Here is a 16,056-nt window from a genome sequence, read left to right as displayed (position 1 = left end):
GCTGTCTGTTTTTTTGTTTTTGTTTTTCTTCATAGGATTAAGACAGTTTTTCTGTTACTTGGGTCTGGCTGAGCATAGCTATAGCTGAAGTTAAAAAAAATTCAATATCTTCTAATAACCTATAATGAAAAAGAATATGAGAAGGAATGAATGTATGTATGTTTATGTATGATGGAAACACTATACTGTACACCAGCAATTGACACAACATTATAAACTGACTACACGTCAGTAAAAAGAAAAAAAAAAAAGAGCTATTCTTGATTCCTCTTTTGTTCTTTCTCCCCATATCTAATGCATCAGCAAGTCCCATTGGCTCTGTCTCTGAAATAGACGTCCTCAATTTGTCTCCTTACCCACTGCCAATGCCGGTACCCCTTCCAGACACCTTCTAACCCAACTATGCAGAAGCCCCTTCCCTGGTGTCCCAGCCATTGGAACACTTTCCATACTGCGTTTGAAACAATCTTTGAAAACGTAATCAGACCATGTCACCCCCTTCCTTAAAACCCTCCCGTGGTGGTTTCCCATGGCACTGACTTACCTGATGTGAGATCCTACCAGAGTCAAGGACCTACTTGATCTGGCTGTACTTTTTCAACTTCATCCCCCAACCCTCTTCCTGCTGTGTTTTCTTCACAGCACTTACCACTATCTGGAAGTATTTATCATTCTTGTTTACTGTCTGATCTACCCCATTCCTGCCCCATATAGAAAATAGACACCAAGGGGCAGAGAATTCATCTTGCTCACTGTCAGATGCCCAGCACTTGAAACACGCACCTGTCACGTGGGTTTTTGAATGAATGAAGGCATAAGCTGCTCCTTTATATGGGACTCCAACTTCCTACAGCAACCCTTTCCATAGCTTTGGCTTTTAATTTACATGCACAGAGATCTCTATTGAACACTGGCTCAGCGATAGGAGTAGAATCCTCAGTTTTGTAAAAATCAGCCCTATTATTATATCTTTTCTAGAACTTCATGTGATGTACTCCTAAACGATTCCATGAGCCACGTGTCAAGCTGGGGGGAACACAATATTATCCTTTTTCTCATAATTCTTTCATAATGGTGTTTTTCTCTCTCTGTCATCTCTGCCTTCCCTGGTGACTAGGTTGGGGTTAACGAGTGACACAAGAGACCCAATATTTTCTCCTCAAAGGAGAAATTTTTCTGCCTCTTAAGGAGCAGTAATTCCTTTGCATCCAACCCTTCTCATCCTTCCAACCACAAACCTTTCCTGCAGTGGTGATTTCTGGTAGACATTCTGAAATCTGCATGCCATGGGCTGTCTCTTTAGCTCAGTAGTGTATTTTTCCCCCCAGTTTCTTTATCTTTCATCACAATGATCTTTCTCCAAGAGGAAGTTCATTTCTTTCACAAAGGTCATGTTGCATTATGCCTTGTGTGCTTCAAACATTTTGGTTCGCAGCCCAGATTGATCCAAATCCACTGTCCATTGTTTTAGAAGAGTTCAAAAGTAGAAACAAGAAGGAAGAGAGAAAGTAAAAAAATTTGGAGCATTGAAGAATTGGAGGATTGGAACTGTTTCCAGGCCTACATCATGAGAGATAAAACTGCAAAAGGCTTTGAGCAAGGAGGCCCACTGTAATTTTGCAGTTAGAGTAACTTAGCCAAGTGGAAACAAGAATAAGAACGTGACTTCTCATCCATTGTTTCAGATAATTGCAAGGTTGCAATTAAGAGGGAAGACACCTGGGAAGAGAAAGCAAGGAATCGAAGTGGGCTTGAAAACACTTTTTAAGAAAGACCTTTGTGTGTGTACTGAAGCTTGGAACTTAGTGGAAGAGAACAGAACACAAGTCTGTCAAATTTTTAAGGGAGGTGAATTGCTAAGAAGACATGAACCTGGATTCCAAAAGCTTTAGACTATTGATGCCTAGAACAAATTTTAGGCCAGCACATTGCACCAACAGGAGGCTGGTTGCAGAAGATGGGCAACCTCCAAAGAGTGCCTACACCCTGACACCTATGCCCTGATACCCACTTTAGATATGGCCAGGACGGATAATGGAAAAAGGAGATCCTTGAAGAGGGATGAGTCAGAGGCTACAGAGAACGACTGACAGAGGAGTTCTTACCAGAAAGGCAGAATCAGGGTCTAATCAAGGAATTTGACCTGAGGCCTTCATAATGGTCTCCCATCAGAATTTCAGAACTGCTATGGACCATGACAGCTGTGTGTTTTTGTTGTCCCCCTTTCTTTCCAAAAACGGGGTTTAATTTGCTGTTGCTTTCTCCCTGTGCCTCCATTGTCTACTGGCTATGTGTAGAGTGGGTGGGTGGTAAATTTCTTTTTTTAGTTCATAGGTCACTGGACCATAAGGAGGCCTAACAGAGAATACTGCATCACTGTCCATCGTGAGCTGTGAGCTGGATGTGGTGACAGGGTAAGATAAGTGTGGGAGGAAGACTGAAACAAGTATTTGGTGACCAGTGGAGCAGATGGTGTTAGAGACTGGCAGAGTTCACCAAATCCTGTTTCCTTTGCTTTCTTAGGTACATGGCAGTCTGTTCTCTTGAAGTTAAGTGGAGCCATGGCACTGAATTCTGGCCAGTGAAATATGGCTGGAACTGATGGACAATACTTCTAGCTTTGACCTTCTAAATCTCCCTTGAGATCCTCCACCCTGCAGACAATTCAGTGGAGGGCTCTGTGGCCTCAGGGATGGCAAGGCCACTAGATGGAAGCATCAAGGATCTCTGAATAGCCGGTGTGGAGCAGAGTCTTTGACATGCATTAGTATGTGACATTAGCAAGAAACAAGGGTTTATTATGTTAAATAACCCAGTAGACAAACTTTTATTCTGTTGAGGTTTTGGGATCACCTGCTATCATGACCAGCCTACCTTGACCAATGCAGTGATCAAAGCTATACAGAGTGAAACTCACAGGATATGTGTTGGTTTTACCTGTCATCGTTAAGTTTCTTTCACCAGGTAATTGTAGAAGGTCTCTGTGGCTAAAAGCTTACTTCTGATTGAGACTGGAATTTTCTTTGCTGTCTCATATTGTTCCTGCCCTCTGAGGTCAGTTAGTCCTAGGGATTACTGAGTGCCTAAACTCAGATCTACCACTTACTAGCGGTGTCACCTGTCCAAGCCTCCATTCCCTCATCTGTAAGTGGGTTTGATGAGTATCTGTCTTGGGTTGTTGTGAGAATTAAGTAAATTAATTCATGCCTAGTGCTCAGCATGGCAGGTGGCACACACTCCATGCTCAATAGGGGTTCATCATCGTCATCGTCATCGCCATCATCATCGGTTGCCAGGTATACGTGTGGCACTAGGGATAGATAGCCCTGAATGAGACAAGCAAGGTTGGGACTTCTGTGAGATATTTGTTCATTTCATGACCCTTATGTTTTGATTTTGCCCTTGCTCAGTATAGTCTTTACTAAGTATCAATTTTAAAAGAAATGTTTTGCCTCTCTCCAAACGACTCCAGAAAACACTGGTTATGGTTGTGCACGTTCTTCGTCCTTCCAGCTGAGTGTTCTGAGTCAGTGTCTGTGCTCCCTTTAGTGGCTTTACTCAGTGAGTGCAGTGTTTGACTGTACACTTTGGCATTTGGAGTGGGAGGAATGCAGGGAGGTTAAAATATGCATGGGTGGAAGGAGCCACTTCCTGCTTAGAGCCACTTCCTGTTTAGAGTAATGGGACAAAAATGGCTGCCATTGTGCATAGAGAAGTAGACTTTCTGTCTTCTTTTTCTGCCTCTGTTCCCAAGGTACACTGCCCAACCATCTCACTTCTAATGGTGTGTTGGCGACACCTGTAAGACTTGGGAGGTTTAGAATCCCTCCCTTTTCTTTTTTTTTAAACTAACCTATGAGAACAGAGACTGAACCTATACCAGTGATGGCCTCGTCCATCCCCTACACCATGCATTTAGCTGCCTGGTTTACCTGGATGCCTGAGCTAGTGTCCTTATGCGCACGGGACTGGCTTGGGCCGTCTCCCCAGCACACTCCTCAGTGAAGCTAACTAAGCAGGCACACCCACTTGCCTTGGCATGTGTTATAGATGACCCAAGCTGCAAACACCAACATGTACCAGACATATGCTCTCTTCTTTGTGTAACTTCAGGCACCAAAATATGCTTACACATAGGGGTGTGTGCATACAGACGCACGCGTATTCTTTTTTTGCCTGGTAGAAATAAGCTTCTGTGATGTTCCCTCCACTCCCACACATGCCCCTCCATGGCTGGCACATCGCCTAATGATGCCCATCTCCTCCCTCCCCATAGACCCTTTGTGTGTATATTTTGACACACATTCTCTTGATTACGCCCAGTTCCTTTCTCTCTTTCTTTCCCTGCCTCCCTCTCCATCCCTCCCCTTCACAAGTCTTTAGAAAATTTGTTAAACTATACACTCTTTATTATTAATGTACATTTATGAAAAATTTTTCACAGTTACAAAAGTGCATGGTTATAAAATCATCTCCATACAAAGGTTAGCATCCTCCCTTTCCCTACCCCGCCCTAACCCTCCCACCCCCGACATCAGCATGCCACAACTGAGCTCTGCGGATCCAGAGCTCGCCACCCAGTGCTGTGGCAAACAGGATGGTGATTTACGAAGGGCCTTGCAACTTGCCTCCTTCGCTTCCCTTTTGCCTCCTTCTGGAGTGGGGACAGTGGATGGCTTTTTCTAGCTTTGGGAAGATGTGCTTCTGAGGAATGGACAGAAGTGTCTCCTACTCTTCTAGGTCTGGAAAGGATGTCAAAGTGATATAAACAAAAGACGTCTAGAGGGGCGAATGAGAGCTCTAGGTCTTCCCTGATGGAGAAGTAGCTGTCTTGGTCTGTTCAAATTCCACCATACACCAAGCTCCTTGAAAGGAGCCAGCAAACTCTATAGCAACTCAGGGGACCTATGTCTGCAGGGTTTCCTGGGATCCTTTGCAGGAGTAGAGTAACAGATGAGGGTTTGTCATAGGGGGACCGGAGGCAATTGGTCCAGAGCAGTGGTGTATAGATGTCTGGTCTTTTCTAAAGAACAATTTGCTTGGCCCAGATCTTGACCATCATAACCCTGTTGGTTAGCGAGTCTTTGCTATCCTTTCAGTGAAGAAAGCTTCTGTGATGAGGACAGACCTCTGAAGTGCAGAGAACTGAGGGAAGCAGCCTGACTGTCATTAGACTGCCCCAACCACGTCTATGAATCTTGTATTTTCTGAGCAGCTATTCCAACCCCAACCCTAAGAGGATTCCATCTTAGTGTAGTAAGTGATACAAGAAACTGATAGCTGAGTAAACGGTGTCAGAGACATGAACTCGGGCTCCAGAGGCATTGGCCCCTCTCCAGTAGACACCCAACATCCATGAAACCTCATCAACACGCACAGGGACTCAGAGATACACCAACACTTACATGTTAACCAGTCGGGAAAAAGCATGATGAAACCTTGTAGGAGCAACACCATGGCCCTTGGTCAGCAGGGTCATGGGAACAGTTCCCACCAAGACTGTTCGATTACTTCTAGAAGCTTGCTTCTGCCAGCCTGCACAAGACGGGCTGGTGCGGGGCAGGGGAGAAGCAGGGAATCCCTTGGCAGTAGGGAAGTTAAGTGCTTTCTCCAGTGTGATTTAGTTAACTGGGGACATCCTAGTAGCTGGATAAGCATCTGTTCTTTAAAAGCCTGTATCCTACTCAGAAAAGTTTGCCATTGATGGGAGCTAAATAGTATTATTAGAAAGGACGTTTGATCTCGAGGGCTGGCTTGTTTGGTCTAGTTCTATGAAAAAAGATTACATGTCTTAAAATATATTAGCTATATTTCAGCAAACCAGAGTCTCTAAGAGAGTATGATAGATGTATATGGTGCCCCTCTGCAGGAGGTTTAACTATTCATGACAGAACCATCATTTCTATAAGTTCCTCCCCAAACACTTTAGGCTGTGAGCTTGGTTGGTGGAGAGCAGCCCCAGTTGGCCGTCCCAGGGTACAGCGGCAGAAAAGAGGACACAGTTCTGCTCCCAGATGTTGTAAGTGAGATGCAGGAGACACAGAGTTCAAGTACCCAGGTCTGGCAAACTTCGGGCATGCTTTTGGTTGACCAGCTCAGGGAAGCATGAGGAGGGGAAGGCTGCTGCTTCATTCCTTGTGAGCCTGCCTGGAGGATGGGTGATGCAAGCTTGCTGGAGCCAGGGGCAAAGCAGAAAGTCCCTGTGTTAATTCCAGTCCCCACCAGCCTTGCCAACGTGCTGGGCTGTGCCTGGAGGCCCCCCCATCTCCTGTTGAGGTCCTCACCCTGCTGCTTTCCTGCTCCCTTTGTATCTCTTCCAACACAGCACAGCAGAGCTCAAGTCGGATGGGTTAACACAGCTTCCTCTTCTGTTTCCCAGAGATCTCACCTTTTTTTGCACGATTGCCCCCAAGGCCACCTGTTCTGGTGTGTTCTTTACATGTTGCAAGGTGGGTGTCTCCTTTTCAGATGCGCTCTGTGCTACTTCTGTTTCAGAGGCTGCGATTTGCCTTAACATGAGTGTATCTCAGTCAGTAAGGCAGCCAGCTTTACTGCCCTTTATTTAGATGATCCATTAGGACCTTCATGGCTGCTGAATCCCAGGGCCCCCCTACCCAGCCCTCCCAGGCATCTTCCTCCTCGAGCACCTGGGGAGGCACTGGAAAGAGAGCGCTGGAGTTGAGCCCCCACCCTGCCACGGAGTCAAGTCCCACCCGCTCTTGAGTCTCTGTTTTTCCATCTGTAAAACAGGAGTGATGATGTTTGGTTTGCCTCCCACACAGGGGCATGAAAAGTCAAGGAGAACGATGTCAAAGTACTTCATAAACTGTCCAGCGCTGAACAAACGCAGGGAAGATAATCGTGAGGATGATGAAACTGATGGCCAAGGTGAAGACGATGACATCATGATGACAATTGTGCTTTGCTCGTGAAGTTATTTGATGTTTTGACTGACGGATTAGACACAGTTTCCCTGAATGGAGCTGCCTATCACTTTCCCTCTAGAGTTTGTCCCAGATAACTTGGGGTAAGACACTCAGCCCTCTACAGTGAATTCTTCTGTAAAATGGGACTAATAAAAACCACTAGGCAGTGCTGCTGGGAGAATTGAAATAAACGAGTCCACAGAGTTAAACGTGCCCAGGAGAGTGCCTGGTCTTTTTGGGGAGCTTCATTAGCACTATTGACTTTGAACTTAGACAAACGTTAGAGGGAGTTCTGAGGCTCCCCAGCCTGGATGGGTAGCAGAAGGAGCACAGACTTTATTTTGTTCGTTAAGTAGCATGTGACTTTAACCTCTCTGAGCCTTACTTCCTTAAGTTCTGTAAAATGGGGACCACCATGCTCGCCTGGGAAGATGCTGTGTGCATGAAAGGGGACTATCTGTGGAGAGAGCTTATCACAGTGCCTGACACTGGCAAGTGTTTGGTAATTAACAGCTCTCTCACCCTTGTGCTTGACAGTCCAGTCGCTTAGAAGGAAGAGCAAATCCTCCTCTGGTCACAACTGTGGTGATTCTTTCTTCCCTCGGTCCTGGGTACCGTCCTGCTCCGGGGCTGCAGCCTACCGCGCACTTCCCTGGTCGGGCCCCGTGGTGTGAGCACCGTGGCAAGAACAGTCGCAAGATGAGGGCTCCCAGGGTGCCAGGGCTCCTGCTGCCGCGCTGCTGGTCCCCTCTCTGAAGCCCACGCTCCAGTGAGAGGCAGGAGACGGGGGCAGGAGAAAGGGTCCATCCTCAGTTTGCTACCCGGGGCCTCGCCAGCAGGCAACACTGGCCATGTAGGATGGGGCCAGCCAGCAGGAGGCGGTCTCACCTAGTAGCTGTGGGTAGGAAGAGGCTCAGGGGGCTGGCTCGGAGGGGATCTCACCCTCCAGAGGCAGGGGTGGGCAATGCCAAGAGCTGGCAGATGGCGGGCCAGAGGGAAAGCTTTGGTCTCCTGCCACTCCCACTCTGTATACTAAAGTCACCAGGGAGTGTCCACTGTTCTCAACACGCCAGGCTCGCTCTGGCCTCTGTCATTTGCTTATGTCTGCCATTCTTCATCTACCTGACAAAGCAGACACTGTTAGATGACCCAGTTCACAAAGCACTTCCACTCTTGTAATTCTCTTGGGCTTTTCTAGGCACGGTTGATGACCTGTGCTCTGGGCTTCCATCACTATGTGCTCAGAGTGCTGACAAATGTCTTAAAGGCAAGAGTTTTTGAATCTCTCTCCTCTATTAGAGGTGAGTGCTGGAGGGCAGGGACTAGGTCTGATTCATCTAATGGTCCCAGTTCCTAGCACGGTGCCTGGCCCACAGCAGACACTCACACGAAAGTAGTTTCCTGACCTTGCTTGAGTCAGTGGGAGTCATATTCTGCACAGAGGTGGCCCCTGGCACCACGGAGCCAGAGCGGGCAGCCAGGGTGGGTGCCCGGTGGTCAGCGGCAGTGGCGGTCAGCAGCGTGGAGGGCCACCAGGCACCCATGTCAGATCTCTTCCTCTTCGCTGGCCTTGCTCCAACGGTGACAGCAGTTGGCGGTGATGCCCAGGAGGAAGTTGGTGGCCACGGATGCGATGGAGACCACGAAACCCACAAAGGCTATGAAGAGGTAATCGTCCAGGGTCAGGGTCAGGTGGCAGGCCTTGAAGCTCTCCTCAGTGAGGGAGAAGAGGGGGGCACCCTCGACTTCCGGGGGACCTCGGCACTCAGCCAGCTGAGAATCTGCAACATACAACCCGGGGAGGGTGAGGTGCCTGGAGGGGAGAGCAGGACGGGAGAGCCCCCACCCCTCCCAGGAGAAGTTGGGTTTTTATTGAGTTTCCTCCATGTACCAAATGTTTTACCCAGCTTCTTTAGTGCCCTCAACAACCCTCAAGGCAAGTATTTTATTTCTACTTTCATAGATGTGGCGATCGCCGCTACGAGAGGTTAGTAACTTGCCCCAAGTCCAACTGTCACTGCTAACGGTAGACCCGGGGCTTCTGTGGGACATCATCTTCATCTTGCGCAATAGCCTCCGAGCTGGTTTGTAGGATTCTGCCTTTAAACCACCGGGACACAGCTCGCTGAGCGATCCTTTCAAACCTGACATCCCACCGCATCACTCTCGGCTGGAAACCCTCCCCTGGCATCTCCTCCTTCCCACTCGGACCTTCCTCATCCCGTCCGCTCTCTTGTTTACTCTGCCCCATCTGCACTTCACCTTACTTACTCTTGGCCATTCTCCCATCACCCTGAGTGTGGCCCTTTCAGGGTGGGGAGGAGGAGCCTTTGTATGTGTCCCCTTGTGAGGATACTTCTCCCCTGGATCTCTGCACAGCTTGATCCCTTACTTCTTCTGGGACTTCGCTCAGATATCACCTTATCAGGGAGGTCTCCCTTTGTGATCCTTTATAAAATAGCAACCCCCATTCCACCTTCCTCTAGGTGTTCTCTGTCTTACCTACTGTGCTTAAGTTTTCCCCACTGTATTTACCACTGTCTCACAGTTTATTGTCCGTCTCCTTCCCTCCAGTGGTACTGGTAAGCAGCATCAGAACAGGGTCCTGCCCATGTAGGTGCTCAATGCATCTTGGTTAAATGAATATATGAATGAATGACTCTGTCCAACTCCGAAGGATTGGGTCTTTTTCCTACCCCATGTGGCTTTTCCAGATACACAGAGGGTCGGGTTAAGCGTATGGGGCTCTGCAGCTGGTGGCCTGGGTTCAAATCCCCCTCTATCCCTCCCTAGCTGTGTGATTGCACCTAAGTCACTTACCCTCTCTGTGCCTTGGTTTCTTCATCTGTAAAACGAGGATAATAAAACTAACTCTGTCTTAGGGTTTCAGTGAGGGTCCAGTGAGCCATCGTGTATAACGGTGTTTTCTTGGTTTATAGTAAGGACTGTGTAGGTGTGTGGGTTTTTACTATCATCCTAGGTTGGGCTCCCTGGACGGAGCAGTGGGGTCATATTCCGCACACAGACTTCTGCAGGAAGAGGCTTCACCATCAGTGGGATTACTGCTCTTTCCAGCATTGATGGTCCCACCACATCCTTCCAGGGTCACTTGTACAAATACATGCTGGCTGTCTGCGGTTTCGTCTTACTGTGTCTGGGAGGGGAGGCAGGCCGGTAGCATTCTGCCCTGCAGCGCCAGCCACTGGCTTCCGAGCAGCCAGCCACCCCTTCACTCAGGGGAGAAAGGTTAACCAAGCTTTCACCTTGGGCAAGTCTAGTTTTCTTTTATGGCTCTTATGAAGAAAGGAGATATGTAAGAAGGGGATAATTTAACCAATTATCTACGAGAGTCAGTGTGAAGGAGATTTAAAAATTATGTGGTGCCTACATGCTGTTTATTCACTCTGGAGTTTTTGAGGGCAAAGAAGAAAATAATGGATTTGGATTGACCCTCGTGAGAAATGGGTGAGCATTATTCCCCTTAGAAGTGGGGAGTCAGGCTCAGAGGAAGGGTGCACCCTGCCCCAGATCCCAAGTGGAAGGGTCTCTGTAGGCTATTTGCACAGAATTCCAGACCCTGCCCAGGACAAGGTCACACTTGGCGTCGGCCATCACGGGGCTCTCCTCTTGGAACTGGAAGATGCCAAACCCCAAAGTCTACTGTGCACATGAGTGGGGTGATGGGGAGGCACTGCGAGGCGGGGAGGTGGGGACCCCGAGGGCAATTGGCAGAGTCCACAGGAGTGCAGGATGGGAGCCTGGGGCTGACAAAGCCCTCTGGTCAAGTCAAGGGACCAGTCTTGAAGTTGACTTATATCCCACAGGTGCCCTTATGGCCCTCTTTGTTGGGATTTGTCTAAAAATTAGGGATAGTAATGGGAATCTCATGAAGAAAAAGGACGAAGCAGGAAAAGACAAAGTGAAGAAGGTCCCCTTGTCCTACCTACACTGGCAAGTTCTTTGCCCCCAACAGGAAATATCTCAGAGAGTGTGACGTGGCACAAAGTGCGTTCTGCGGAGGAACAGGGATGCTGCATTGCCAGTGGTGGCCAGAGGCCAGTCCCATTCCCTTGCTGGGGCTCGGGTCCCTCACCTGTAGTGCCCTGAGGCTGTGCTGATGGGACCTTGGACCCCACTCCCGCTTGCTGGGAGTGTGTAGGGCAGCAGGGACCTCAGAGATGATGGAGGAGCCCCCGCGTGCCCCTTCTGTCCTCAGTGCACAGGAGAGAGGGGCGGAGGTGTGGCCGGCAGAGGTGAAGCTGGTGGGAAGATCGCTCCAGGCAGCCCCCTCTTCATGCCCCCTACCATCGTCCCATCTCAGTCCCCAGCTATTTTGGTCCCAGAGAACTTCCTCCCACAGCTCTGTGGGAACAATGGAATCGTGACCCACAGCCCCCTCCCCCCCCCAAACTATTTTGATCCTGGGCTCCCCACTCAGTCCTCCTCTCCCTCCCACTTCATTCAGCATCACTTCTCTGTATCACACTCTGAGCCCGGGCTCTGGGACAGCCCCTAGGGAGTGTCCCCAGCTACGACTGCCGAGGCTTAGTGAGGCCACACAGTGGGGCTGCTGACTGGCGGCCACAGCTGAATGCTGCCTGCCTGCCTGCGGGCCAGGCTCAGACACCACCGGGAGAGGCCAGGGCCTTTCGAACCTGTATGATTCTGGCCCCTTCAGTCCCCAGTTATTAAATTGCCACATCCCGGTTTCTCTTCTCAGATCTATACCCCACACCCAAACCTTGCAGAACTCCGAGGCTCTTTTGCTGACTCAGAACCTAAGCCCTGACACTTCTTGTTCGCCTGGGAACTGACCCTTCAGGACACCAGAGCCAGGGTTCACATTCTGCCTCCAAGCCTTAACAGCTGTGGGATGCTGGGCAAGTTACTGACCCTCTCTGTGCCCCGGTTTCCTCCTCCCTGTGTGTATGCGTGTTTGTGCGTCTCATTAGGGTTCCTGTGAGGATGAGATAAGCTAAAACATGTAATGTTTAGGATCAGGCCTGGCAGACAGTAAGTACTATAATAAATAGGGTTAGTCTTTTTTATTTCTCCCAGCACTCAGCACTTAAAAAGAGTCTGCTGGAATAGAACAGAGCTTAGAGGTCAAATAGACTTGGAAGGCAAACAGCTCTGCCACTTTCTAAATGAGTGACTCTGGCCAAGTCTTTTCATCTTTCTCGATCTCAGGTGCTTCACCTGTAAGATGGGGACGGTAAAAGTGGGGTCTAACGAGGTAGCGCCGGCCAAGCTCCGCAGCCATGGTGGGCACTCAGCGAACACTGTTGTTAATTAGCTGTTCTGACTGTTTGCTCTCCGTCTGCCTCATGAGGTCATAAGGACCACACGGGCAAGGGTGGCGCCTGTTTCATTAATGCCTGGTCCCTGGCGGCACCTGACACGCACAGCAGGTTCTCAGCAAAGCCCTACACAGTGCGAGACCCTTGCACAAAGAAGGGAGCCCGGTTCAGGGTACTCAGGGTCTCTAAGCCCCTCCCTTTCCTGCGGAGCGTTTGCTGTCAGTGGGGCGGGGCCCCCCTCCCTTACCCGCCGTGCAGCGCTGGATCCGATTCCGAAGCCACTTCAGCAGGGGCTCCATGGTGCAGCCGCACACCCAGGGGTTGCCTCCGATCTGCAGGGTCACCAGCCCCGGCAGGCCCTCGAGGGCCTCGAGGCTGAGGAAGGCCAGGCCCCCGTAGCTGAGGTCCAGGTCCCGGAGCTGTGCCAGGCCCTGGAAGGCCCGCGGGTGCACCCTTCGCAGCCACGGGTTGTGGCTCAGGTCGATGTGCACGAGGCCGTGGGCGGCCTGGAACATGTCGGCTGGCACGTGGCTGAGGTTGTTGTAGCTCAGGTCCAGGTGCGCCAGGCGCTGGGCGTGGAGGAAGAGGCCCCGGGGCAGCTCCACCAGGGAGTTGTTGCGCAGATCCAGCACCCGGAGCTCCGCGTAGCAGGTGAGGTAGCCTGGCGGCACGGCCGCGATGCGGTTGTGGGCCAGGCTGAGGTTGCGCGTGTCCCTAGGCAGGTCTGGGGGCACCGAGAAGAGCCGCTGGCTGCTGCAGTCCACCACCTGCTCATGGCACGTGCAGAGGACGGGGCAGCTGGTGCTGGCCCCTGAGTGCATCGCCCCTGCTGCCAAGAGGAGGGAGACCAGGAGCATGGCTGGGCAGGGGGGCCCAGGCCAGGGCAGCCGGGACCAGGCATCACCCATCTTAGGCTGCTGGCAACGACGGTGCTGAAGGGAGCCCATCGGGGCTGGGGCTGCGTCTATGGAATCAAGAGCCAGTGGCTCAGAAAGGCAGCTCCATTGGGGGCCAGAACCCTGGGAGGTGGGGCTTTGGAGCACGTGGTCTCATGGCTCAAGCCTTTCCCAGGAGCCTCTGAGTACCAGAGGGCTCCCTCGGTGAGATCCACAGGGAGTCCTCTTTGGAGCCTCAGGGGTGAGACACCCAGTAGATGTCCCCGAGGGTCTGAAAAGTTAATCAAAACTTGAGAAAGGAAGGAGACGAGGATGTGGCTGGACCAACTGCCAGCAGGTTGTGGAAGGGTCCCTGCAGGCCTTTTGTGTCCCTCTCACCCATGACTGCTGGGTGCTCCTCTCTGGACTGTGTCTGAGAGGTGGGAGGGGCAGTGGAAGGCAAGAAAAGTGTCTTGTAAAGGTCCTGGCATGTCTGAAAAACCCTAAGCCCTGTCCCAAGCCTGGGACTGGTTAGGAGGCCAGGGCTGCATCCGAGTCTCCCACACTCAAGGTCTCAGAGGCCATCTCTTCTGGTGGCCCAGAGGGCTCAATCCCAGGAGGGTCCTGGGGGTGGGTGTTTGGGAAGGGAGCCGGGGGCGTTCTCCATGGGCATCTGAAAGCCTCAGTCCTCAGCCTCCATGGCTACTGAAGTTCCCAGGGAGGGAGGGACCCCAAGGGAGCCCCACTGTCGGCCACTGAGGCTGGAAAGAGCCATGCATCCCGGAGGTGCTGGACAGGTGGGGTGGGGCGGTGGGCAGCGAGGAGAGCTCAGGCGACTTCTCCGAGCCAGCACCTCTCCTGCAGCCGGGCTCTGTGCTCAGCAGGCAGAAGCAGAATTCCCTCTGTCGACAAGGAAGGGGCTCAGGCAGAGAAACCCAGTGCCCCTTCTCCCGGCTGTCCTCTCTCCTAGGCTCCTTACCGCAACCACAAAGTTCTCCACAGACCCCGTCCTCACACTGTTTTCTCCCACAAAGCTTCCACCTCGCCCTGCAGCCGTCCTGCCTTGCTCCTAGGGGTCTGTCCTGGGCCCGGGGCATTTTCTTCTCCTGGCCCCGCCCCCATCAGCACCAAACACCCACCTTTGAATAACTCTCTAAGAAAAATGCATACACACCAGCCGTTTGCATACCCGCTTTCCACACTCTTAGCACTCCCATCTCTCTTACATACACACACACACGTTCGTGTTGTTCTTCTCCTGTGACTCCCCCATATTCTGCCCTGCCCTGCACTCACGCCTCCCCAGTTTTCTCTCCCACTCCCTTCTGCACACACACTCCTGCAGAGCCCCCTTCCCAGATGCCCTCACCTCCCCCCAAGGGCACACCCCTAATCCCAGCATCCTTTCCCACAAATGCTCCGCTCTCCCCTCTGCCCCCGGCTTGAGCCCACACCCACACTTGGTCAGGCAGAGAGGCTGAGTGTGATGACACACCCAGCGTCTCAGCTCGCTGTCCAGCTCGCATCCTCCTTGGCCCCTCGCTTCTCTCGTGCCCACTTGCTGTCCTCACTTGTTCTCCCCTCACCCCCCGGCCAGCACTGCTTCTTTCACTGCATCCAGCCTTGATCCCGCTTGCTGGGAGACCACCCCGAGTCCCCTTCACCAGACTCATTTTTCTAAGCCCCAAGGTCTCCCCCTGCACCCCCAGAGGCCCTCAGGAGCCCACTTACTCTGTTCCAAGGACACAGCCATCCATCTGCAGCAGACACGGGTCTCCTTGTCCTGGAATCCCCGCTTGCTGCTTCAGGAGAACAGATTGCCTCCCAGGCTCGTCCCCTCCCCCGGCCTCTCCTCCTCCATGGCTCCTGGATCCCGGGGCAGCATCCTCTGTGGTTTTCCGTCCTCTGGTCCCCGTTGCTGTTCCCCTTCTTTTACTCAAAAGCGGAATCAGAGAGAGGATGCTTAGAAGAAAGTTCACAGAATCCGAATGCTTCTTCCTGAAACTCAGCTGGTGCTGAGGCTGCTGGAGTATGTGGCTTCTGCCAGGTCCTCCCCTCCCTCCCCCTCTCCCCCTCCTCTCTCCCTTTTTTTCCTCGAGGGCCAGGTACTGACGTTTCACTGTCTCTTAGCAACTGCCTCCACATCTCTGAGCAACAGGAGAGCTGGCTATGGACCCCACCAAGATGAAGCCAACGAAGCAGTCACAGGATCCACAGCCACCCGCAGGGTCCTAGTGATGGGGCAAAGGGGAAGAAGGGGCGGAGGAAGGGTAAACAGGGTGAGACAGGGACGGGGGCAGAGAAGCAGGCAGGGAGAGACTGGAGTAGGGGCAAAGGCATGCACCTGGAATCCGAGATGGAGGAAGGGGAGTTTAAGGGCATCAGACCCAGAAGGAAAAGTAGAGAGGGCTTGGAATGGAGAAGGGAACTTAGTGGAGAGTGGAGGGGAAAATGGGGGGAAAGCAATGGAGATATGAATAAAGACAGAATGAGAAAAGAGAAGTACATGAGACAAGTTTGGTCACTTGATGGGATGTATCTATTAAATCCACCTAGAGCATCAGTTTCCCTGGGTCTGAATGTATTTTGGTCACTAGGTAGCAGGTGACTGGACTTGTCAGGGACAATTATAGGAGGTGAGATCTTTTCTGTGTTTCTTAATTGTCCCTAAGTCTTGACCCCAAGAGCTCTGAGAATCGTTTGGATCCCAAGAGCCAATTGTCAGTTCCAGGCAGGGTACCTGGGGCTGGAGGAGGCTCAGAGCTGTCTCTGGGGGAGTGAAAGTTGCCAGAAAACCTTGTGATTCTGTCCTCTTTCTCTAGGTCCAGGGAACTCTGCTGTCCTGTTTCCCTCTCTCCAAGCTTCCTGATCTCCCCCACCCCCGAGTGACTTCAGATGAGGGTGAAGTCTTTGCAACACCTCTTTTCTTGGTGACCCATGGAACTAGTCTCTAGC

The 16,056-nt window shown here is 51.4% G+C and overlaps 1 protein-coding gene across 1 annotated transcript; it reads right to left on the bottom strand.

Moving 5' to 3' along the window:
• Positions 1-6,371: 6,371 nt before the first annotated feature.
• On the bottom strand, positions 6,372-15,153 carry LRRC55 (leucine rich repeat containing 55). Its single transcript, XM_014553466.2, has 3 exons — positions 14,833-15,153; positions 12,474-14,003; positions 6,372-8,707 (listed from the first exon to the last, which is right to left on the bottom strand). The coding sequence occupies exons 2-3, from the start codon at positions 13,171-13,173 to the stop codon at positions 8,472-8,474; spliced, it is 936 nt and encodes a 311-aa protein (XP_014408952.1). The 5' UTR covers positions 13,174-14,003; positions 14,833-15,153; the 3' UTR covers positions 6,372-8,471.
• Positions 15,154-16,056: the final 903 nt, after the last annotated feature.

This window comes from Camelus ferus, chromosome 10 (assembly GCF_009834535.1).
Source record: "Camelus ferus isolate YT-003-E chromosome 10, BCGSAC_Cfer_1.0, whole genome shotgun sequence".
In the NCBI taxonomy this organism is placed as follows: Eukaryota; Metazoa; Chordata; class Mammalia; order Artiodactyla; family Camelidae; genus Camelus; species Camelus ferus.
Note: the sequence above shows the minus strand (reverse complement) of the source record. Positions and strands in the feature narration are given on the sequence as shown.

Excerpts from the sequence above, each read along its gene's own strand:
- LRRC55 (XM_014553466.2), bottom strand. The coding sequence starts at position 13,173 with ATGGGCTCCCTTCAGCACCGTCGTTGCCAGCAGCCTAAGATGGGTGAT. Across the intron at positions 8,708-12,473 it reads GATCCAGCGCTGCACGGCGG|ATTCTCAGCTGGCTGAGTGC; the intron begins GTAAGGGAGGGG and ends TGTATGTTGCAG.